The sequence below is a fragment of the Xenopus laevis genome, chromosome 4S (genome assembly GCF_017654675.1).
Source record: "Xenopus laevis strain J_2021 chromosome 4S, Xenopus_laevis_v10.1, whole genome shotgun sequence".
NCBI lineage: Eukaryota > Metazoa > Chordata > Amphibia > Anura > Pipidae > Xenopus > Xenopus laevis.
The window spans coordinates 42,614,289-42,639,157 of NC_054378.1; the positions used below are offsets into that span (position 1 = coordinate 42,614,289).

At 40.1% G+C, this 24,869-nt stretch overlaps 1 protein-coding gene across 1 annotated transcript; it reads left to right on the forward strand.

The window, feature by feature from the left end:
- The first annotated feature begins 3,874 nt into the window (after positions 1 to 3,874).
- On the forward strand, positions 3,875 to 14,702 carry psmd7.S (proteasome 26S subunit, non-ATPase 7 S homeolog). The gene is made up of 7 exons (XM_018260544.2): positions 3,875 to 4,064; positions 6,411 to 6,502; positions 8,003 to 8,095; positions 8,584 to 8,681; positions 11,783 to 11,863; positions 13,600 to 13,691; positions 13,891 to 14,702. Exons 1-7 carry the CDS (start codon positions 3,991 to 3,993, stop codon positions 14,321 to 14,323), a joined length of 963 nt encoding a protein of 320 aa, XP_018116033.1. The 5' UTR covers positions 3,875 to 3,990; the 3' UTR covers positions 14,324 to 14,702.
- Positions 14,703 to 24,869: the final 10,167 nt, after the last annotated feature.

Here is a 24,869-nt window from a genome sequence, read left to right on the forward strand (position 1 = left end):
TAATCTGATAAATTCGAGTTTTCACAGTGACAATTTGATAAAGTCAAGTTTTCAGATAGACAATTTGCAAAAGGTGTAAGATTCGAAATAACGCTTGATTATGTCACCACTTTTTGTTGATCCAATTTTTTATTGGTAAATTAGGGGGATTCAGGTTTGGGTCAATTTGAGTTTGGTCAATTTTTTTTTTTTTATAAAGTGAGAAAAGTTGAGTTTTAGTAAATAACCCCCTTAGAGTTGCATTATACACTGTGGTAAAGTATTAGTTGTTGGATCATCTATGTCTTTAAAGGTGAACTAAACCTTAAAAATGAATGAGGCTAAAAATGTCATATTTACATACTGAACTTATTACACCAGCCTAAGTTTTCAGCTTCTCAATAGCAGCAATGATCCAGAACTTCAAACTTGTTACAGGGGGTCACCATCTTGGAAAGTGTCTGTGACACTCACGTGCTCAGTGGGCTCTGAGCAGCTGTTGAGAAGACAAGCTTAGGGGTCATCAAATTATCAAGCAGAAAATGAGGTTGGCCTGTAATATAAGTTGATGCTACAGGGCATATATAGCTTTACAAACAAGGGAAAGTTGTGCTCACCACTATATTTTAAAACCATTAGGCGGGGGTGCAATGAGGCTGTGACCACAAAATACATATAGTCAAACACAAGAGTCCTCTGCACTCAACCCATTATCAATATATTTAAGACAGCGACATTTTGTGCATACTGGCCAGATATGGGATGACTTTGACGTAGTTGGCCAGCTTAAATATATTGCAATATATGGACAAACAATCCCTGTTTTGTTTAAAGGGTAAGGCATTTTTTAGTAGCAGTATGCACAAAATGTCGCTGTCTTAAATATATTGATAATGGGTTGAGTGCAGAGGACTCTTCTGTTTGACTATATATATATATATATATATATATATATATATATATATATATATATATATATATATATATATAGATTCAATTTGCCATGCGCACCACCAACAAGCTAGATCATATGCAAAAAATATGTTTGTATCAGTCATATCACATCTACTCAAGGTGTCGGAGAGCACATGGGCTCTATTCTGTTTGTTTCTGCTAATGCACAACTGAACTTGGGAGCTTTGTTACTTTCTGCCCTTCCGACAAAGAAGGGTGAGTGTGAGCGCTTCTGTATGGGTTAAAGTTATTTCAGGCCAAATACTTCTTTCACAGCAACATTTTTACAGTCAGCTGGCCAACTTAGTTTCAATTAATTTAGTATTTAGATACATGCATATAATTGCATAAAGCAAACACCCATGGATGGTAAACTGAGGGTTTTTATTTGGTAACATACATTACATTAGATATTAAAAGTGATAAGAGAATGTGAAGGGACAATCAGCACATGATAGGTCCATCGTATATCCTTTAACAGTACTGATAATTTCCCCTTTAAGCATCCAGTGTTGAAACTAATCCCCTTATCTATTACCCTGCAGGCATATTGGTACTTGCAGGGTAAAAAAATATTTTTCTGAAAGCTTTCCTACTGTTCTGAAAGCTTTCCTACTGACTTGTAGGGCATTATTATCTAACCTTATAGTGTTCTTCCCACAAAAGCTTGACATGGTTGAGATCTGAGGATTGTTTTGCCAAGGCCAGAACATAAAAGACAGTACTCATCCCCAAATACTGTAGGTTATGCATAGCTTAAAGGAGACGGAAAGGTTAAAACTAAATAAGCCTTATCAGAAAGGTCCACCTAAATATACCAGTAAACCCTCAAAGTAATGCTGCTCTGAGTCCTCTGTCAAAATAAACACAGCATTTCTTTCCTTCTATTGTGTACAAATGGGCTTCTGTATCAGACTTCCTGCCTTCAGCTTAAACCTCCTTGCACCGGGTGTGAGCATGCTCAGTTTGCTCCTCCCCCTCCCCCCTTACCTTCTCTGCTGTAATCTGAACCCAGAGCTATAAGTGAGCAGGGAGAGACTCAGGCAGGAAATTATGTCACACCAAGCTAACACTGCAGCTACTATCCTAAACAAACAGAGAGCTTCTAGAGCTTTTTACTCAGTTATGGTAAAACATTCTACATATAAATATAGCATTCTAGCTTGCACTATTGCAGCTAATCTATTGGCAATAAAATGCGTCCGCAGCTTTCCTTCTCCTTTAAAGGGGACCTGTCACCAAGATATAAAAAGCTGTATAATAAAAGTATTTTTCAAATTAAACACGAGATCCAAATTCTTTTTTTTTTTTTTATTAAAGCATTCATAGTTGTTGTAAACTCATTTAAAAATGTCAGATGTCAATCAAATATTACCTGCCCCTCCTCTATGCCTTAGGCATAGAGGCATAGAGGCGGGGCAGACAATTACTTTCACTTTCCATTCAGCACTTCATAAATCTCACTGCTCTCCCCACACTCCCCCTCTCTCTTTACCATTTAATAGTGTAGCCAGGGCATGGGGATAGACATTGGGTCCCCCATTCTGGTGCACAAACAAGATTCTTAGATGATGGAAGGCTTGTCTTAATAACAGTGTCCACAAAATGGTTCTTGCCTGCTTGCTATAATTATGAATTCCCAGACTGAAGGAAACAAGATTGAAATAATTTTTTACAGTGTAATAAAAGTTCTTTTGCTTGACTAATATAATAAAATAGGATTTGAGAATAATTTTTGGGTGACGGGTCCCATTTAAAAGATAAGGAAACCCTTTTTACAAAAAAACCCGTGCCCCCACCCCACGTAGACCCCCCCTCCCTCCAGACTAACTACACCGCCAGGGAAATGCCCCGTACTCCATACTTACCCCTCGGTGCAGATTCTTCCAGCAGAGTTCCACGCATCCATCTTCCGCGTCCTCGGTAAGCTGACTGAGAGATCCACAATTTCCGTGTAATGCCACGCATGCGCAGTTGTCACAAACCAGCAAACTGCTCCAACTGCGCATACGCAGAAATACTGATATCCCAGTCATCTTACAGAGGACGAGGAAGATGGATGCGTTTAACTCAGCTGGCAGAATCTGCACCGAGGGGTGAGTATGGGGCATTTCCCCGGGGGGAGGGGTAGTTAGCCTGGGGGAGGAGGGAAGGGAGGTCTACCTGGGGTGGAGGGGTACGGGTTTTTTTGCAAAAGGGTTTCCTTCTCCTTTAACAGCACAGCTTAGTGCAAGAGGCAGAACTGGCTGACAGGGGGTACTGTGATATCAGGGGGCAAAGGCAATTGGCAGTTTTGACCCCATTAGTCTTAAAAAAAACTGGAGGTTTACATTTACATCGGGACTTTCCAGTACAAACATGGATCTGCGGGTTGTGCTTGCTGTCAAAAGCGGGACTGTCCCGATGAAAACGGGACAGTTGGGAGGTATGCACTACTCAGCCTTTATACCACCCCATTCTCTTTGCTGGCCAGTGCCTGCTTGTAGCACTGTAGCTGCATTGATGACATCCCCACCAGCAGCAATGTCTACCTTTATTTTTAAACTGCTTCATTCCTTGCAGTGAATATGCCCCGACCTGTAGTTAGCGGGATACTGGGGCTGGAACAAAATGTTGATCTACCTGGCAGCAGCAGTTTGTGTGAAGGTGAGGCGGCATATAGCTCATAATGGTATAATTCTGCAGTTAGAGAATAGAACTACAGTCTACGCTGCAGTCACAAACATCTTGTGAACAAAATAACCTGTTTTATACTTTTATTAGACATGTAATTGTTTCATCATCATATGATCCTTCCAACTCAGCTACTGATACATATATAAATATCTAACATCAGACGTTCAAAAGAAAATCCTTCTGACCACCAGACAGGGTTACTACTGCTCGGCGTACTTCTATTTTGATTTGCCTGCAGCAAGATGAAAGTTTAGTCGCTTACATGAGGTCACTTCCGGCGCGCAGTGACATCGGGTTCTAGTCCACCGGAAGTTGTGGAAGCTGTGTGAAGTGTGTGTTTCTGCCGGTTTTTGGTTGTGTGTTACATTGAAGCCGGGAGCGATGCCTGAGCTGGCGGTAGAAAGAGTTGTGGTTCACCCGTTGGTGCTGCTCAGCGTGGTAGATCATTTTAACAGGTAAGAGTGAATGGCATTCTAGTACAGTCTTTTGTATTAACTGCTGCTGACTCATGGGCGGAAGAGGCCCACATGGGAATCACTCGCAGCTGCTCAGGCATTCATGTAGTTCGGATTTACAAGCTCATGCCGGGGTGAGATGCTGATATAAGTGCAGGCTTTGTGCGACAGTGTAACCAAGTACGGAAAGGGATAGACGTGCCAATGTGATGAGCTCTGCGATACTGACAGGTGAAGGTGCTTCAGTATCTAATGGCCGTCCCTGCATCTCCCCTCTGAGGATCCGCTGGTGTTTCTGTCAGACACCAGAGAACCATTACATAAACCAGTTACTTCAAATATGGAAACCCATTCATAAGGTGTATTTAAAGGGGAACTCCACAAAAACACAACTTAAGCCTTTTGAAAAGTAAACATAATTTCAAATACTTTTGCAATATACATCATTTAAAAAAAATATGCAGACTTTTCATGATTTATAATGGTTTCTGACAGTTCCCTAAGCCTAGCTCCCGGCTGATCTGTCTGACTACTTGGCTGAGCTGTCTGACTACTGTTACTTTGTATCAACAGCCAGCTGTACAGAACACATTTTAGGACATCCGGGGAAATCCCTGTCCTACATGCGATGTCCTAAGGCTTAGGAATGCTGCATTGGGTGTTTTTACTGTCACTCAGCGTGTGCTGCACTCACACCTCCGTCCTCTCCCCTCCCTTCTCAGCTGTCAGCCATACGAACCCCCTCCGCCTTCCGTCCTCAGTGCGCAGCCCTCAGTCCTCCGCCTTCCACCCTCCCTGCTCAGCCCTCCACCCGCTCTCCTCAGCACTCAGCCTTGATGACATCACATAAAAAAACGGAAGGTTAAAAAACAGAAGCTTAAGGAAAGGAACATCACAGTGCAATGCATTGTGGGTTATGTAGTTCCTGCATGCTGTCTGTAAGCTGTGGAGAAGTTGTTACAATTTGTAACATCAGTGTTTAGTCCCTCCTTCCCTGCCAGGATTTCAAATGATGCAGAAAGAGAAGAACTGTTAAACAGCTGGATTTCAGCATAGAAAATGGCATTTATTCATACTTTTTGAAATAGCAGTTAACTGTGATGGGTATATTAGGGCTTTCTGTGTTATGTGGGCCTCTTTATCAAATTTTGGTTTGGAAGCCGGAGTTCCCCTTTAACTTCATATTGCCACGGCTGGAAACATTATTGAAATGTATATAATAGAAATGTATGACAAGGAGGCTTATATGTATCACCATAGCACTGCTCTATTGAGTTGTTGCCCTGTCACAGACAGCTGCTGAACTATTGACACAGTGTCAGGATGGTCAGTCAAAACTAATAAGTTATTTTATCACAAAAAAATGTAAGGGGAAAAATAATAAAACCTGTTTATTGAAAAAAAATGTATCCTTTACCGTTTGGGTGCATATTTGTATTAATGACAGTTCTGTTTTTACACCTGGGCCCTCCTGCACTGTCATGGGCAGTTGGACTGCAAATATAGAAAAGATTGGGCTAATAGGTGCATCTGCTCTGCTTTAGTCAGGGCTCACTGTCTTTTGCTTGGCGGTTTTACCCCATAGATCTGTGACATCATTTTTGTTTTAATGTTTATCTTTGTCATACATGCTAGCAATTTACTTTCCACCAGAATAGCTCTCCCTTCACTTTTGTACAGCTTTTATAGCCGCTGAAAATACATGTGTATTGAAGGGCTTCCTAAATATGTCACAAGTACTACATTTTGCTGCAGTTCTGCAAATAGAGGCATACTTATGGAATCAAGGCAACTTTTTCCACCAACTTTGACCCCACAAAACAAAATCATATGCTACAAACCAAAACAGATAGGTATAGTTCAATAACTCACTGCTATTTGTAAAACAGGCTAATTAAAGTGGACCTGTCACCCAGACACAAAAATCTGTATAATAAAAGTCCTTTTCAAATTAAACATGAAATCCAATTTCTATTTTTTATCAAAGCATTCATAGCTGCTGTAAGCTCATTTAAAAATCTCCGCTGTCAATCAAATATAGTCTGCCCCTCCTCTATGCCAATGGCATAGAGGCGGGGCAGACAATTACTTTCACTTTCCATTCAGCACTTCCTAGATGTCACTGCTCTCCCCACATTCCCCTGTTCTCTTAACCATTTAATTGTGTATCCAGGGTATGGAAGTGGACATCGGGTCCCCCATTCTGGTGCCCAAACAAGATTCTGAGATTTAGGGGATTTGTAGTCCTATGCCATCTGATCAATACAGTCTCTGTGTATCTACCTAAACAACGAATCAGTGCATTATCTGTATACAGTTAACATCTTGTTTGTTTATCAATTGCAGAATTGGAAAGGTTGGGAACCAAAAGAGAGTCGTCGGTGTCTTGCTGGGCTCCTGGCACAAGAAAATCTTAGATGTCTCCAACAGTTTTGCAGGTAAGAAGCATTTGTCCTTTCATTTCTAGGCACATCCCTTTATAGATATTAGATCTGCAATGGATGGATATATATACAGTAGAACTTCCATTTTACGTTTTTCAGGGGACCAGGAAAAAATGATGTAAAAACGGAAAATGTTAAATCAGGGAAACATGTTCAAGTAACTTTTTCTACAAGTACTGAAAGGATATAAGCACAGGAGTCCATTTTACTTTGAGATACAATATGTTTATAACAAGGGTTAAACATTGCAGTGTTAATGTTACACTATGGGGGGCATGTGCAAGTTCTCCTTGTCAGTCACATACACAACTAAAGCAATAGGTGTAAGACAGAATTGGGGGCAGACTAATTGGAATTGACCATTTACAGGCAGAACCATGGCAAAATATACATCTGGTTAGTAGTTTAAACCTCTTTATTTTCACAATTTTGATGTAAAATCTGGGAAAACATTACTTACAATTAGGGAAATTCACCCATTGAAATGTATAATAAATTAGTGGGACCACAAATAAAAAATGTAAAATGCAGGAAAACCTAAAATCAGGGTACCTAAAATTGAGGATTCACTGTAATATGATTTTAGTAGTTAAAGTGATACTGACATGCTGCTTTGAATGATGGGAATTACATAAACATGTTACATAAAGCTTTTTTTTTTTTTTATACAGCATTGACTTGATATTCAAGCACAACTTGCAGTTGGTCTTTACATTTTATTCTTTGTAGTTTTTTAATAATTTAACATTCTGTTCTGCAGCTCTCTGGTTCCAAATTTTTACTACTACATGGTTTGCGAGGATCCCACTTAACCTAGCAAGCAGACAGTAGCTTCAGTGAGAGACTGGAATGTGAATAGCAATAATAAAATAAGTAAAATATATTTTGAAGGAGATGATCTCCTTCAGACAACAGCCCTTAAATAATGAAAATAGTTTCCCAACTGATCTAATTTAAAAGAAAAAACTTTCAGGATAAATACTAATGAAACAGCACCTAAGTGATCCAGAAAGTTGCATGCGCCCTCAGATGGGTGTACCCAATCCCTGCCTGTGTCAGTGAATAGGAAGATAGATTTCAGTTCGCATTTGCTTATTAATGCACATACATGGAAAATATGTATTGTATGAACAAGATGGGCAGTAACCTCTTCTATGGGCTGTTTGCAACATGATCATTTTTGTATCTAAGCAGAATATGGTATATTTTTTATGTTATGTATGAATCCCAATTTACCTAAAAACAAAGGTAACCTTTTTTTAAAATATAATCTGAAGCTCCCAAGTCTCATTCATATTTTCCTCCAGCATCTCAACCATGTCAGAATCTGACCTATTGATGTGTTCTATCTCCTACATACACTAGATTCCATCCTAACGAATAGGTCGCCACGGAATTAACCCCTGCAGCTAATAAATAACTGCAGTTTTACTGTGCCAAGTATATCATTAGTGTATATGGCAGCATAATCATACAGATGCTTTCTGCTCGCAGTTCCGTTTGATGAAGACGATAAAGATGACTCTGTCTGGTTTCTGGATCACGACTATTTGGAGAACATGTATGGGATGTTCAAAAAGGTCAATGGTGAGTTCTTTGGTTTTACATCAATTTCTTCTCTACCAGTTTATTGCCACAGAGGTAGATTTAAGGAAAAATTACTAAAGCAGAGAAAACAAATTACAGACTAATCAAATAAATTCATACATTTCCTATCAATGAACAATATAAATAAAAATTAAAAAATATTTTTCACTCTCCGGCACCTGTTTTAACATGAATGATTCATTGCAAAAGGGAAACCATCTGTTTATTTATGCTGGACTTCGATTAAAAACAAATTAAAAAAAAAAAAAAATATATATATATATATATATATATATATATATATATATATATATATATATATATATATATATATATATATAGTTTGCGCAAAAACCATTATAGTTTTTGGTGTAGAAATCATCAATAGCCAAGTATTTTTCATTGGTTTATTATTTAAAAAAAAATAAAAAATAAAAACCAACTCTACATATTGCTGTGTAACTTGTTTCTGTTTTTGCTCTTTTTAGCTCGTGAACGGATAGTAGGCTGGTACCATACTGGGCCAAAGCTTCATAAAAATGACATTGCTATCAATGAACTCATGAAAAGATATTGCCCAAATTCAGTAAGTTTGAAATGTTTCATTATTTTATCATATATTATTATATATACAATGTATCCGTACCAGTTCAGTGAACACAGTGTTCTGTCATTTAAGACGTTATTGGAAACTATTCTTGTGTCACTCACAGATATCCTCATTGAGCCCCAAAATATAAGACTAACATTCTCTACATTTTACTCAGTAAAATTAGGTTTTTTTTATTTAATTCAAAGCAAATCTGCAAAAATTAAGAATCCATTTCCCCATAAATAGAATCGCTAGGTTTGTTTCTGCCTTCCGTCGGCTAAAATGAAAATCACCTGGGGGCAGGCACTCGGAGCGCTTCGTTTTCCGAAGTTTCCTCGTGAGGCAATTACGGGCGAGTTCGGAAAACGAAGCGCTCAGAGTGCCTGCCCCCAGGTGATTTTCATTTTAGCCGGCGGAAGGCAGATCGGGGAGATTAGTTGCCCCAAAGAGGAGATTTGTCGCCTGGCGACTAATCTGCCCGTGTGCCCGACCCTTACGTTGGTTGGCTAAGCTGCTGACTCAGTATGGGGGGGGCCCGAGTCATTCAGATAATACTAGCACACCAACAGCCAGTTTATATATACAGTTGTAGGGTGTCATTTCATTTAGCTTTTTCTTGTAATCACACAGCAAAGTTGAACAACCTGTCTAATATGTGCCCACAAATATAATAATTCTCTGCATTTATAGTTTGTATCCGTAAATGCTGCTGTTTTGTTCGGGGCCCCATTATAAGGTCCAACTTTAGGATTCATAACCACATAACAGGTAGCATAATGAGCTTACCTGAGAAATTTCATATATCCTTAAAGTGGACCTGTCAAACAAACACAAAAATCTGTATAATAAAGGTCCTTCTCAAATTATGAAATCATTACATGAAATCCAAATACTTTTTTTTATTAAAGAATTCATAGCTGTTGTAAACTCATTTAAAAATCTCAGCTGTCAATCAAATATTGCCTGCCCCTCCTCTATGCCTAGGCATAGAGGCGGGGCAGACAATTACTTTCACTTTCCATTCAGCACTTCCTAGATGTCACTGCTCTCCACACATTCCCCCATTCTCTTTACCATTTAATTGTGTAGCCAGGGTATTGTGATGGACATCGGGTCCCCCTTTCTGGTGCACAAATAAGATTCTGAGATGATGGAATTCTTGTCTTAATAACAGTGCCCACAAAATGGCTCCTGTCTGCTTGCTATATGAATTCCCAGACTGATGGAAACACGATTCAAATAATTTATACGGTGTAATTAAAGTTCATTTTGATTGACTAACATGATAAAATAGGATTTGGAATCATTTTTTAGGGTGACGGGTCCCCTTTAACCCTGTTTTGAGGGGGTACTAAGCCTTATATTGTGTGGCACATGACAACTCTACATAAATAAAGGATCATTATTATGGAGTCTTTAACACTGTATGTCTGAGAGTTTATTTCTTCTCGTTTGTATTAAGAGATTCCACTTTTTGTAAAATAACATACATTTGAATTATGACCAAAAAAGTGTAGAAATAGTATGTGATTTATTTTTATATTATCCTAATTGAGTTTGGATGGTGCCAGTAGGCCGCTTTCCAATTCTCTAATCTAAAAATCTTTACTCTAGAAGGATTACAACAACTATAATATTTAGGAGAGGGGTGTGTATTACAAAAAGACCACTTAAAACCCCAAGCATTTGAAATAATAGATACTTAAACTACATCTCCAGCTAAAACCCCAAATACAGCTTCAGTTTTAACTGAATTTGCATGTGCATTGAAAATGACTATAGCCCCCTTTTCTGATTGTGATATCTGCCATATATATGAAATAATAGCAAAAGCTTAATTTCTGTCATGCACCAAAGTTCAGTCATCATTGGGATGCATGATGTGTGTTATTCATGTATTTTAAGCAGTTAAAGATTAATATAAAAGAGAATTTAACCCTTTAAGAAAAAACCCGTACCACCCCACGGATGACCCTCCTCCCCCCAGCCTAACTGTGTCCCCCCTCCCCCCCCCTCGTAAAATGACCCATACTTTATACTCACCCCTCGGCGCAGACTCTGGCATCGGCGTTCCACACAGCCATCTTCCGGGTCTTCGACAAGCTAAGTGGGAGATGGGCATGTTGGCGCATGCACAGTTGGATCAATTTGCCAGTCTGCGACAACTGCATATGCGCCGAAACTCACTAAAATTGCCAAAGCGCTGGTAGAAGACACGAAGACCCAGAAAATGGCTGCATAGAACTCCGATAATGTGCCGAAGGTTAAGTATAAAGTATGGGGCATTTCCCCGGGGGGAGTTAGGCTGGGGGGAGGATGAAGGGGGGGGGTCTCTGTGGGGTGGGAGGTACTGGTTTTTTCCTTAAGGGGTTGAATTCTCCTTTAAGCTAAACAATTTTAGTATTATTAGGATTGCAATATAGTTAGCATGTTGGTGACCCCAAAATAAAAATTTGCCTAATAAAGGAAAACCTAATTCTAAGCAACTTTGCAATACACATTTATTAAAAATTGTACGGTCTTTTAAGATTATGTATAAAAACAATTGCTATTGAAAGCAGAATTTGCTTAACTCCTGGTTGCAAAAGTCTGGGTCCCCCAACAAAGACCAGTCTGTTAATCACCAGTCTGTTAAAGACCAGTCTGTTAATCAACTGCCACAAGGGCAGAGAATAGAATTTTTTGGGTTGACCTAAAAGTATGAGGGTAGGACTACACAGACGTTTTCGGCGCGATCCGACGCGTTGCGACAAAACGCATGTGACAAATCTCATGCAACAGAAATCAGGTAAGAGATAGAAATGTTGGATGAAATCGCAGCATTGACGCAACGCTACTGTCGGATGCAGATGCAGCGTCTGCATCCAACAGTCGCGTCGGATCAACGCTGTGACTTCATGCGACAATGCATTCACTTACCTTATTTCCATCATCGCATGCGTTTTGTCGCAGCGCGTCGGATTGCACCGAAAACGTCCGTGTAGTCCTACCCTGACAGAGAGACTTAGTAATTTGTTTGTAATCATTTTCAATCACGTTAAAATCTTTTGAAATGAAGTGCCTGATTTGATGTTACATTTACTCCTGTCTTTTAGGTGCTGGTTATAATTGATGTGAAGCCAAAAGATCTGGGCCTTCCCACCGAGGCATACATTTCTGTGGAAGAAGTTCATGATGTGAGTGTGGCTAGTTTTAAAGTCTTGCTCATAAACAAGCAGGGTCCATGTGTAGCAGATACTGAAGTTAAAATGATTCACTCTGGATGGGGCATTGTCCCCATTTAGTTCTCACTTTCTGACATCTGTCAGATAATCCATGTTGTGGCGTGTCCATTACAATTGTGGGTGTAAGTAGGTGTCCCTATATCACTGCTTCTGTCCTGAGAGAAGCCATATATGTAGTATACTATTGTGCTAATAGGTACACAAATGCAGGCTTTGGCTGCAAAATTAATTTGCAGTCTGTGTACCTATTAGCACAATATCCTATTTTTACAACCTATTGAGGTGTGATCAGAAACCTGCAATATCTCAAGCTTCACCCCCTGTATTCACAGTGATAAATTACTGTTCGCAATCTGGGTTGAAGCCGAGGATTCGATTATTCTCCATTTATGTGTCCTACAAATATCTTTCTAAATAAAGCTACAATCTTACACATGAATTCACATAGTTCACTCATTTATGACTACAGATGCACAGAATCCAGGCCTTTTTCAGCAGGATTCAGGCTAATCCTTGTGCCTGGCGAACCGAATCCAAATCCTAATTTGCATATGTAAATTAGGGAAGGGAAATCACGTGACTTTTCATCACAAAACAAGGAAGTAAAAAAAAAAATGTCATCAGTTTTTCCTTCCCGGCCCTAACTTGCATATGCAAATTCAGTTCGGTATTCGGACGAATATTAAACAAAGGATTTGGGGATTTGGCATAATCCCAAATAGAGGATTTGGTACACCCCTTTTTATTACACCCATACATTCCTAATCCCAGTCCTTTTAAAGGGGTTGTTCGCCTTTGAGTTCACTTTGAATATGATGTAGAGAGTGATATTCTGAGAAAATTTGCAGTTGGTTTTCATTTTTTATTATTTGTGTTTTTTGAGTTATTTAGCTTTTTATTCAGCAACTCTTCACTTTGCATTTTAAGCAATCTGGTAGCTAGGGTCCAAATTACCCTAGCAACCATGCATTGATTTGAATAAGAGACTGGAATATGAATAGGAGAGGCCTGAATAGAAAGATGAGGAATAAAAAGTAGCAATAACAATACATTTGAAGCCTTACAGAGCATTCGATTTTTAGATGGGGTCAGCGACGCCCAGTTGAAAAGTGGAAAGTGTCACAAAGAAAGAAAAAATGCAAATATTTCTAAAACTATAAAAATTAAATACTGAAAAACAATTGAAAAGTTGCTTAGAATTGGCCATTCTATAACATAACTTAAAGGTGAACCAACCCTTTAAGTCTATAAAGCTTTCAGACTTGGTCGTCTGTAGACTATGGCCCTCCTAATCAAAAACTTTAATTTAGAGGAAAACCTTAAATAGGTGACAAAAGATGTACGACCCGTAGTGCATTTTGTATTTTAGTATCATTTTAGTAACAATATAATTTGCCTGCATGCGATTTGCCTTCTCAACACTGGGCAAATTTGCCCATGGACAGTTACCCATAGCAACCAATCAGTGAATAGCCCTTTAAAGCCAGCTGCAAGCAGAACAATGAACAATTTGATTGGTAGCCATGGGCAAATTTGCCCAGTGTTGATAAATGACCCCCTGTATGTTTACATTAATTCTTACAGTCTCTGGACCTCTATGAACAGGGGATTTACCAAATACATACTGGAATTTCTTGTCACTTATTCTTCTAATTGTTTTATCATGTGCCTCCCTATTCACCCTGCAGGATGGTACACCAACTTCGAAGACTTTTGAACATGTGACCAGTGAGATTGGTGCTGAAGAGGCAGAAGAAGTTGGTGTGGAACATTTGTTAAGGTAATTACAGATACAATATGTATATTGTACAGTATGGTTTTTATAATGTTATAAGGGCCCCAACACAACCAGTCAGCTAACTGCTTTCACTATTTAGCCTAGAATAAAAGAGCTCATAGCTGATTGGCTGCTGTGTTCCTGATTCAGGGAAAATATATTGCACTTTGGCTTTTTTTATAGATTTTTTTTAAATCTATAGAGACATCAAAGACACTACAGTGGGGACCTTGTCACAGCGAATCACAAACCAGGTGCATGGACTGAAGGGACTAAACTCCAAACTGCTTGACATCAGGAGCTACCTGGAGAAAGTGTCCTCAGGCAAACTACCCATCAATCACCAGATCATCTATCAGCTGCAGGACGTCTTCAACCTACTGCCGGACGTCAACCTTCAAGAGTTTGTCAAGTCCTTCTACCTAAAGACTAACGACCAGATGCTTGTGGTCTATCTAGCCTCGTTAATCCGCTCGGTGGTAGCCCTCCATAATCTGATCAACAATAAGATCGCAAATAGGGACGCGGAAAAGAAGGAAGGTCAGGAGAAAGAAGAGAGCAAGAAGGAGAGAAAAGATGAAAAGGAAAAAGAGAAGAGTGAAGCAAAGAAAGAAGAAAAGAAGGAGAAGAAATGAGTCGTATTAATAGTATATTTTTGTTCATGGTATGGGTAGGCCTTATTAAAGCAAATCTTGTAAAGAGAAACTGCTCCGGCTTTTCTTCCCACTGCTGAGGGGTTGGATCTGTAATCGTTCAACATCTGTGGAGGCATGAATGGCACAATGCATTGAAAACGGCTCCACCATTGTGTTCTGTACTACATCTCCCTTTCCAATGTATTCTACAAGTCATATCTACATTCATATCTCCAATTTTGTAGTTTATTAGAAAGATTTGGTTTTTTTTCTTTTTGAGAACCCTGCATGTGATGGAAGAGCAGCGTCTTCCTTGTGCGTTTTGAGATTTAGCTGTAATTTCACTTCTGCGAGAATAAAAGATGCGGTTTGTAATGTGTTCATTTTATGAGAATTTGCTTTTAGGATTTCATTTTCTATATTTTCCTACTCTGGCTGTCAGCGGCTTCAAGAAAATAAACTGCACAGGGAGCTGTCTGCAATAGTGAATGATAATTTGCAAACTCAAGAAAAGTGCCCCAAAAAAAAAGAACTTTTTAACTACAATCCTAAATTAACATGAAAGGGATAGTTCACCATTAAAGGACCAGTAACATAAAACAAAAATGTAAAAAAAAATTGTTTCTACTTAACTGAAAAAAACACCAAGGCAGTTTTAACTTTTAATTCGCAAAGTTTTTATTAAGAAATTGCTTACCAAATCTCTGTTTGCGCTCCGCTTCAGAAATGGCGACAGGGCGACGATCCATCGTGTTGTGCTCGATTTTTCCTCCCTGCCTATCTCCTATAGAAGGCAGGGAGGAGAAATCAAGCACCACATGATGGATCGTCGCCGTTTCTGAAGCGGAGCGCAAGCAGAGAATCGGTAAGTAATTTCTTAATGAAAATTTTGTGAATTAAAAGTTAAAACTGCCTTGGTGGTTTTTTAAATTGTTACTGGTCTATTAAATTTACCTTTGCAACCAGACAGAGGTCTGAATGAGTTGAGAGACTGGAATTGAAATGGAAAGGGCCTGAATAGAAAGATGAGTAACATTGAGGGGGTCCGAATTTATCTCAATATTTTCTGCTACAAACTCTGATCAAATCCGCTCAGGTTTTTTGCGCTTATTTATTATAACATTGTCCCGAAAATTAGCTTTGTGGGAAAAAAATCAGATTTTCAAGATTTTTTTCACTTTTTTTTATCTGATTTTCACGGTTTGTTTTTTTCAGATTTTTTTCAGAATTTTAACCCATAAACTTCGGGGTATTGCACGAAACCCAGTGCACATCAAAAAATCATTGGGACTTCTCCCATTGACTAATATGCAACCTCGACAGGTCTGAGATGTCGGATTTTTAAATTCGGACTTTTCCATCATCGGGGTTTAATAAATCTGAAAAATTCGTGATTTTTTAAAAGTCCGATTTTATCTAAAAACAAATCACACATTTTTTGTGATTTTTGCATTCGAGTTTAGTTAATAACTCCCTAAAATTGTAGCTTTATAAAGCAATCTCTTTTTTTTTTGTACCCTCCCCCCTTCCAGCTGTAAAGAGGATGGAAAAGTAAGGCAAATCATTTAAAACCGTGCATAAAAATGACGGCCAATCAAACCTTAGCTTCAAGCTGAACGACCTCTTTAGGGCTCTTACACATGAGCGTTTTGACCTGCGCTCCCCTGCATTCAGTTTTTTGGCGTTCAGCCGCAGGGGAGCGCAGGAATAGACGCAAGTCATTATTTGAAATGGGGCTGTACTCACTCAGGCGCGTGTAGGCGCCGAACGCAGATTCAGACACAACATGCTGCATTTTTCCTGCGTTCGGCGCCTACATGCGCCTGAGTGAGTACAGCCCCATTTCAAATAATGACTTGCGTCTATTCCTGCGCTCCCCTGCGGCTGAACGCCAAAAAACGGAACGCAGGGGAGCGCAGGTCAAAACGCTCATGTGTAAGAGCCCTTAATAATAAATTCTCTGGAACAGAATTATGTGCTATTCCATTTACTGACCAGTAGGTGTCAGATTCTGTTCTGGGGTTTATTTTTGTGCATTAAACCTATGTCATTCATTTTTTCTTCTATAACCTACCTGTTCTAATCATCTAGGGGCATATTTATCAAGGGTCGAATTTCGAATTCAAAAAGACCAACCGAAATTAAGTTGAAGATTTTTGTGGGTCGAATAGGTCCGTATTCGGCCGAATTTAAATCAAATTAATAGCGCATTCGATTCAAAGTTTTTCCCCCAAAAAACTTTGAATTTTCAAAGTCCACCACTTGATTCCAAACAGGTTCTAAGAGGTCCCCCATAGGCTTAAACAGCAATTTGGCAGGTTTTAGATGACGAATGGTCGAAGTCGAATTTTTAAAGAGACAGTACATGATAAATTTCAATATTCTGATTTAATAAATTTTTTTGCAAATTCGACTCGAATTTGGACTATTCCCTAGTCGAAGTACACAAAAAATAGATCGAAATTTGATTTTTTTTTTTTTTTTTTCATTCGAAAATTCACCGCGACCTTTGATAAATCTGCCCCCTAGTATATAATTTTTTTAAATTAGAACTTTTTATGTTCCCCTGGTTTCTCTTCTTCCCATACACAAATCTCCATTTCAGTCGTTTAAACAATCGTTATTGATACTGTGCTGTATATTACCATTATACTAGTCAAACTCAAGTTCTGAAGCAGAATACAATGTATTGCCAATAGATTAGCTGCAATAGTGCAAGCTAGAATGCTTTATTTATTCTGTAGAATGTTTTACAATACCTGAGTAAACAGCTCTAGAAGCTCTTTGTTTGTTTAGGATAGCAGCTGCAGTATTAGCTTGGTGTGACATCACTTCCTGCCTGAGACTCTCAGTGTTCACTAATAGCCCTGGGCTCAGATTACAGCAGAGAAGGTAAGGGGGGAAGAGGAGCAAACTGAGCATGCTCACGCCTGGGGCAAAAGGTTAAAGCTGAAGGCAGGAAGTCTGATACAGAAGCCCATGAGTACACAATAGAAGGAAAGAAATGCTGTGTTTCTTTTGACAGAGGACTCAGAGCAGCATTACTTTGATGGTATATTTAGATGGACCTTTCTGATAAGGCTTACTTAGTTTTAACCTTTCCTTCTCCTTTAAAATGTTCTATATTTTTATAGGAGTGTGACCAAAAAAAAAATCCAGGCCAATTAAGCCCATCTTCAAAAACCTGTAAATGACTTTGGCAGGTTTTAGGTGGGGAACAGGTCTGGACTGAGAATTTCCGGAACACAGAGGCCCAAACAGCCCCCACCAGCCCACTAAATACTGACTTTCTATGGCACCTTATAGCAGCCCATCTGGCATTTGCCAGAACCCACAGATTGCCAGTCCGGGCCTGGTGGGGAATATATGAATTAGAACTGTTTCCATGGTCGAGGTGTGAAAAATCCTCACATTCAAATTTACATTCGAGTTGGTGCTTTTACATTCGCATTTGTGAGTTTTGAGGCAAAAATATTTAGAAAATTCTAATTGAAATTGATCATTCAAACCTTAATAAATCTGCCCCCCAGACACAAGAGGGCAGAAGTGTCACACAGACAAAGGAAAGTGACCAGCGTGGGATAGAGGCACAATAATCTGAGGGGCGGGTGGAGCAAAGCAAGCTTTGTGGCAGTTGCAGAGACCAACATCAATAGAGAAATATAAAGAAAAGAACTGTAATCTAAGTGTTTGCCTAGAACTGCCTGCTCACACCTGCAGGGCCTTCCTCTAAAGCTCAGTGTAGCTGTGATGTTCATAATGACACCTTCTTTATCCTGATAGGAAATAAAAACACTTGCTCAATATCAATCAAGTCACCCCTTCATTTCTTATATATCAGTGTATTCAATCTTGCTTACTATGCCGTATTAGTGGGCGCTACAGAAACCAGGCAATGGTTATTATGATTTAATTCTACATAGTTCCCACGTGTTTAACCAATTCTTTGCTGCAGTATTATTTCCCATTGACTACTGCTTTCGACGGGTGCCTGCGGATCCTTTGCGCACTGATGGTACAGAATAACAAACGCCCTACTGCTATTTTATTTATAAAGATCAACCTCTACTACAGGGTCTGTAATGAATGTCTCTCTCAGCTGTTAAAGATAGTGTAACATGTTGCAGGCTTACACAAGAACATGTTACTATTTCTATATGACCCTGCCCTATACAGCTTCCCATGCCCAAGTAGCTTCCCAATAGTATCCCAATAACATGCCCTGGTCTCTAAACCCCATATCACTTGGAAGGCCACTCTTCTAAAAGGAGAAACAAACCCCTTATTAAAAAAAACCCTGGTCATGTGCTTTCAGAAAGAGCCAGCACTTTAGGATGGAACTGCTTTCTGGCAGGCTATTGTTTCTCCTACTTAATGTAACTGAATGTGTTGCAGTGGAACCTGGATTTTACTATTGAGTGCTGTTCTTATATCTACTATGGATAGCGTTGCCACCCAGCCGGTATTTTACCGGCCTAGTCGGTAAAACACCTGCCAATGCCGGGGCCGGTATTAAAAATTTTCAGGCAATGTAGCTGCCAGTAAATTTGTAATACCCTTAAAAAGACCCCTCGGCCCACCCCCCAATCCCCTGTAAACGTAGCTTTTTCCTCCGTTTTTGTCCTGGAAGCGCCATGGCCCTGTCCCTTTATGGCAGAACCCCGCCCCTTTTTGTACCCACCCCCCACCAGCCGGTAAAAAAGTTAGCAAAAGGTGGCAACCCTAAAGGTGGCCATACATGGAGAGATCGCCAAACGAGCGGATCTCCCTCCGATATGCCCACCTTGAGGTGTGCAATATCGGGCCCTAGGGCCCAACGATCGGATCCTAACGATGCCTAACGGGCGAATAGATGTGGCCCCGATCCAACTGGATTTTTTGTCCCATCCGATCGAGATCTGGCCGACTTTAGGCCAGATCTCGATCGGTGAAGCCCGTCGGGGGGGCCCCATACACGGGCTAATAAGCTGCCGACACGGTCTGTCGGCAGCTTTTATCGGCCCGTGTATGCCCACCTTAACCAGGGAGCTGTTATCTTGTGTTAGGGAGCTACTATTATTATTATTATTATTAACATTTATTTATATAGCGCCAACATATTGCATAGCCCTGTAAAGTAAATGTCATTATACAACTAAATCACATGAATTATATACATAGAACATATGGAGTTACATACATCACAATCAATACAGGTACAAAAGGTGAGGAAGGCCCTATCACTTGGAAGACCACTCTGTCTGGTTACCTTCCCATTGTTCTGTTGTTAGGCTGCTGGGGGGGGATGGAGGGGTGGTATCACTCCAACTTGCAGTACAGCAGTAAAAAATGACTGAAGTTTATCAGAGCACAAGTCACATGACTGGGGGCAGCTGGGAAACTGACAATATATCTAGTCCCATGTCACATTTCAAAATGAAATATAAAAAAAATCTGTTTGCTCTTTTAAGAAATGGATTTCAGTGCAGAATTTTGCACTTCATAGGACAAAGAAAGATGCGGTTCGCATCGGAGCTCACCCGGATTAGCTGTGTCTGTCTGGTCGCAGCCTGTGCGAGACTCCGGTTACTTCGTGCCGGCATCCATTGCAGAATTCAACATGCTAGTCAGCTTGCACACCCACCGCCAAAACTCTCACCTGTGTGTATGATGAAATAAAGCGTAGAATCTTGCATTTAACGCTGTTGTCCTTGTGATGTCCTGGATCTGCGCCGAATACGCAAGAGCATGTTGAATTCTGCAGAATTTTGCACTATTAACTGATGCATTTTGAAAAAAAAAAAAAAACATTTTTTTCCCATTATAGTATCTCTTTAAGGTCCTACATTTAAAAAAAAAAAAAAAAAAGACCCTCTGCTGGAACTTGCTGATCATGGGTGTTGAGAGCTACAAGTGCTAGAGACAAGAAATTATGGCTACTATACATACCCTGAAGAATCGCTCAAACTGGATCCTGCTGGCATTGAATGTGCCCAGAGTCTCGAAGGCATTTAGAGAGAGAGCTGGCAGGACATAAATGTTCCCTAGAGGTATCTGAAAGAAACAGTAATATGATAAAGAGGGTAGAATTTCAATGAGTGTGACGAACAGAAGCAGAGGCAAAAAGGGGAACACTCACTGTTGATTAGAATTTATAAACATGAACTACAAGCAAAGGAGAACTTACTGTTGACCAGGATATCGACACAAGCATTTTCTACAGCAGCATTAAGGCTCTGGGGATCCCTGACATCTTCTGGGGCAGACAGCCATGACCCTTAGAGATAGGCAGAGAGAAGGGCAGCAAGTGTGAGCATATGCTTGGCATGAATACAGAGCCATCATTTTGCACTGCAGCCGCACAGAGAAGGTCAACTGTACCTAGGCAGGGAGAATAGCCTTGTGGGAAATCAAAACTATAGCAAACAGGTGTATATTTGGTTAGGTTTAGGTTTCAGATGGTCTGGATGCTGGGGTCACTAGTCATAGTAACATATTGATGTGGAGACTGACCGGGGCTGTGACACGGCGAGTCATGACATTGGGGGAGGAGCTATGACAATCATGGGGAATCCTGCCCAGTTTTCCTAATTTTGGAAAACCAGGCAGGAAGTTTTGACCCGGGTCAGAACCGGACAGGTGGCAACCGTAATATCAACCCTAAAACATATCAATCTCTATTTTATGTTTCTGGAAAAAGAGCGATGGGTTTCAAACTCTGCAAATCATGTGATGTCAAGGTATGGTTATCCTCATGTTTCTTTATTTTATTATTATTATTTCAATATCCAGTATGGGTACAATTGTATATATATATATCAATATCTGTGTTTACTGTATTTATCGCTACTTGTATCTGCAATGCTGGGTAGATTTATAATATAGTAACAATAGAAACAAGAAGGAGAAACATGGCAATGAAAAAAACTTAATATACAGAGTAAGTACAATTTGATAAGAGACACAGGAGGAAGGCATTCCCTGTCCCACAGAGCTTACAATCTATGTTGGCAGTTCACTTATAGGCACAAACAGTAGGGCCGTACATGTTACTATTCATAGTGGTTGAAACACTGACCCATAAGTGAAAAGCCTGAATCAGATCTTGTCTTTATCCCCAAAGGGATTTTTTAAATCTAAAAATCCTGTTGTGGAGATGCATGAAATCTCTGACCTATTTGAGACACCATTAGAGTTTAATGCCTCTGTAATGAGCCCGAGTCCCAGGTATTATTATTATTATTATTATTATTATTAACATGTATTTATATAGCGCCAACATATTGCATAGCCCTGTAAAGTAAATGTCATTATACAACTAAATCACATGAATTATATACATAGAACATATGGAGTTACATACATCACAATCAATACAGGTACAAAAGGTGAGGAAGGCCCTATGCAGAAAGAGCTTACACTCTAAAGGGAAGGGAGTAATACACAAGGTGTGGGAGTGGGCAAGATCGAATTCAGTGGGTGAGAAATGTGGTACTGTATGTGGTGTTGCATTTGGTAGTTAGGCAGAGTGAGGGTAGGCTTCTCGAATGAAGTGCGTTTTAAGAGATTTCTAGAAAGCAAAAAGGTTTGGAGAAAGTCGGACAGACGGTGGTATAGAGTGTTCCAGAGGAGGGGTGCAGCCCTTGCAAAGTCTTGAATGCGAGCATGTGAGGAGGTAATGAGAGAAGAGTTGAGTAGCAGGTCAGTAGAGGAGCGTAGTAAGCGGTTGGGTGAGTATATAGAGATGAGTTCAGAGATGTAGGGTGGGGAAGAGTTATGAAGTGCTTTGAATGTCAGGGTCATTCATTTGAATTTAATTCTGAAAGGTAGTGGAAGCCAGTGCAGGGATTGAGAGAATGGCGAGGCAGAGGGGGAGCGGTTGCTGAGGTGTATGAGCCTCGCAACAGTGTTCATTATGGGCTGGAGAGGTGACAGTCTCTGGAGGGGAACACCAATTAAAAGAGAGTTACAGTAGTCTAGACATGATATGACGAGAGAGTGAATAAGAATTTTGGCAGCATTTTGGGTAATAAATGATCGTATTTTGGATATGTTCCTTAGGTGGAAGTGACATGATTTAATAAGTGACTGGATATGAGGAGTGAATGACAGGGCAGAATCTAGGATAACCCCAAGGCACCGGGCCTGGGGAGAGGGGGTGATAGTGGAATTGTTAACTATGATGGATACTTCGGGGATGCTACTGGTGTTAGTTGGAGGAAAGAGAACCATTTCAGTTTTAGAGAGGTTTAATTTAAGGTAGCGTAGCGACATCCAGGTAGAGATAGCGGACAGGCAGGAGGAGACGCGAGTTAGGAGTTCTGGGTTAAGATCAGGCAAATTAATTGGGTAAGTGAGACCTGAGCAAATTTGGGGAACTATTTTTAGTTAAGGTGACAAACTGTGAGATGATAATGATACCATTGTGTAATTTTTGTAGATTCTCCACAAACATACAAAACTAGCAAAAAAGGGCCCTGGTTCTTCCCATGAGACCAGAGGAGCAATTCCTTTCAATAAGCATGAGAGCTTCAAACAAGGAGACACCAGGGATAAGGAAAAGATCCCTGAGATGCAAACTCTATTGGGTAAGTGGGATCCATCACAAACTTCCTGAAATTTGTAGTATAGTTTGTAAGGTACAGATTATGATACCAAACACTTTGGTGATGTGGTGATGACACCATGCTCTTCCATCACTGTAGATTCTCCTGACATACCTGAGCCTCCTAAAAACAAGGAGGAGGCTGGATCTGAGACAGCAGAGAACACAGCGGGCACCATTATTCCCACCGCTTCTAGTGTTCCATCAGCTGTAAGTAGAACCTATGCATTCTTAACAAATGATTCACGTCACCACATTGTCATTGATATTAATTCTGCATATGATCATTAGTCCTTTGCAAGAAGCTGAGAATGTCATAGAGACAAATGCTGAGCTTCAGGGCACTGACAGGTATTGGTTTTACATGTTTTCTGTTGCTGAGCCCTATTTTGCCTGTTACTGTTAGAAGATCATTATAGATTGGCAGCTTTTAAACCTATTCAATCTGTACTAGGGATGTTGATTCACACTTTAGTTCTGAAAGGAATATTAAATATTGTTCTTGCTGTTTTTGTTTGTGATCGAATTACTAATTTCCATCCCTGCTTTATTATCTTTAGAGTTGATCCCAGATCTCCAATGACTCAAGAGTTTGAACCTGGGAAAAGTATTGGGTGAAGGCACCTTTGGAAAGGTGAGCCACTGAGTCCCTTTAAAGTGTAAGTAACATTATAAAACATGCATAGAAACTAAACTTTTATATTCTCTTATTTCAGGTGTTCCTGGCTGAGAACTAGTTGACAATGCAAATATGCACCATAAAAGTCCTGACGAAAAGTACAGTATCATTACATCGAATAGTTTCGACAGGTCAGATAAAGGGGAAAATATAAGGGCAGAGGATCTTGACTCTATCTCAATCCCTTGAGAATAAGATCCCCTGTTCTGGTTTAATGGTGTGACAATCTGATGCTTCTCACCACCCAGTGTTTTCAAGGAGAAGAGGCTTAACAGTATAGAACATCCATTCCTGGATTCAACATGTAAATCTAATTCATTCTTGGAACAGGCATGTTATGTTACCAAAAGAGTTGGCCAAGCAATTACTCAAAACTCATCTTATGTCTGAAGAAGAATGGTGAAGGCTTGGTGTGCCAGGAGGTGAGAGGAAGGCCCAGGAGGGGGTGCTAAGGAGTGGCAGCCCTCATCCTTCTTAGCTGCACAAACCGAACCTGTGCTATCTGACTTTCTTCCAGGTCACTAACCTGACTTCCTGATGCTCAAGGCCTCCTTCATCCTCTGTTCCATTGCCCGCTCCCCCACAGATGTGTGATTAAGCCAGCAGCCGCCTAGCAGATTAGCTATCAGGGTCAGGGCCTACTTAGACTAGGGCAGGCATAGTACTTGCCAGGGGCCCCGTGGGAGGACGTGTTGTTGTGCAAGAGTTGTGCAGCAGTATTGTCCAAAGCTATATTGTCAACTTACAGTTGAAGTGCAACAATAGCTGGAGGGTCGCAGGTAGTTTTCTCTTAGATTCAGGCCTAAACTTCTCCATCGTGAGCTTTAACCGTGGCCCTGTCATGGGGATAAATTGTAGTTGTACTGGAGGGGATGTGGGTTGAATTTATCAGGGGCAGACGCTAAAGGCTAAGCATTGCAACAGTTGCAGTCAGTGGATACTACCCTGGAGAGTGTTTTACAAAGCAGATTACAGATTACTATCGTCATTGATTTTAAAACAGATTGCTAACCTTTAAATGAACCTTTTATTATAACCATTTTATGGACTTGGGATACTTGTTCTTGTGCCGTACGGTAGACAACCCACTATTTTTATCAAGGTAGATCTCCTGATGGCTGCCAGGTGTCAAGAGTAGATCCCATGGTAACAAAGTCTGGGCACCCCTGTATTAATTCAATAAAATAAATGTGTAAAAGGTCTGACGTGTGTATGTATGAGAAACACCAGATGGAGTTAGAAGGTGCCCATATATACTGTGCGGCTTAGAGTAAAAGGGAAAC

Excerpts from the sequence above, each read along its gene's own strand:
- psmd7.S (XM_018260544.2), top strand. The coding sequence starts at position 3,991 with ATGCCTGAGCTGGCGGTAGAAAGAGTTGTGGTTCACCCGTTGGTGCTG. Across the intron at positions 8,096-8,583 it reads GATGTTCAAAAAGGTCAATG|CTCGTGAACGGATAGTAGGC; the intron begins GTGAGTTCTTTG and ends TGCTCTTTTTAG. Across the intron at positions 8,682-11,782 it reads AAAGATATTGCCCAAATTCA|GTGCTGGTTATAATTGATGT; the intron begins GTAAGTTTGAAA and ends CCTGTCTTTTAG.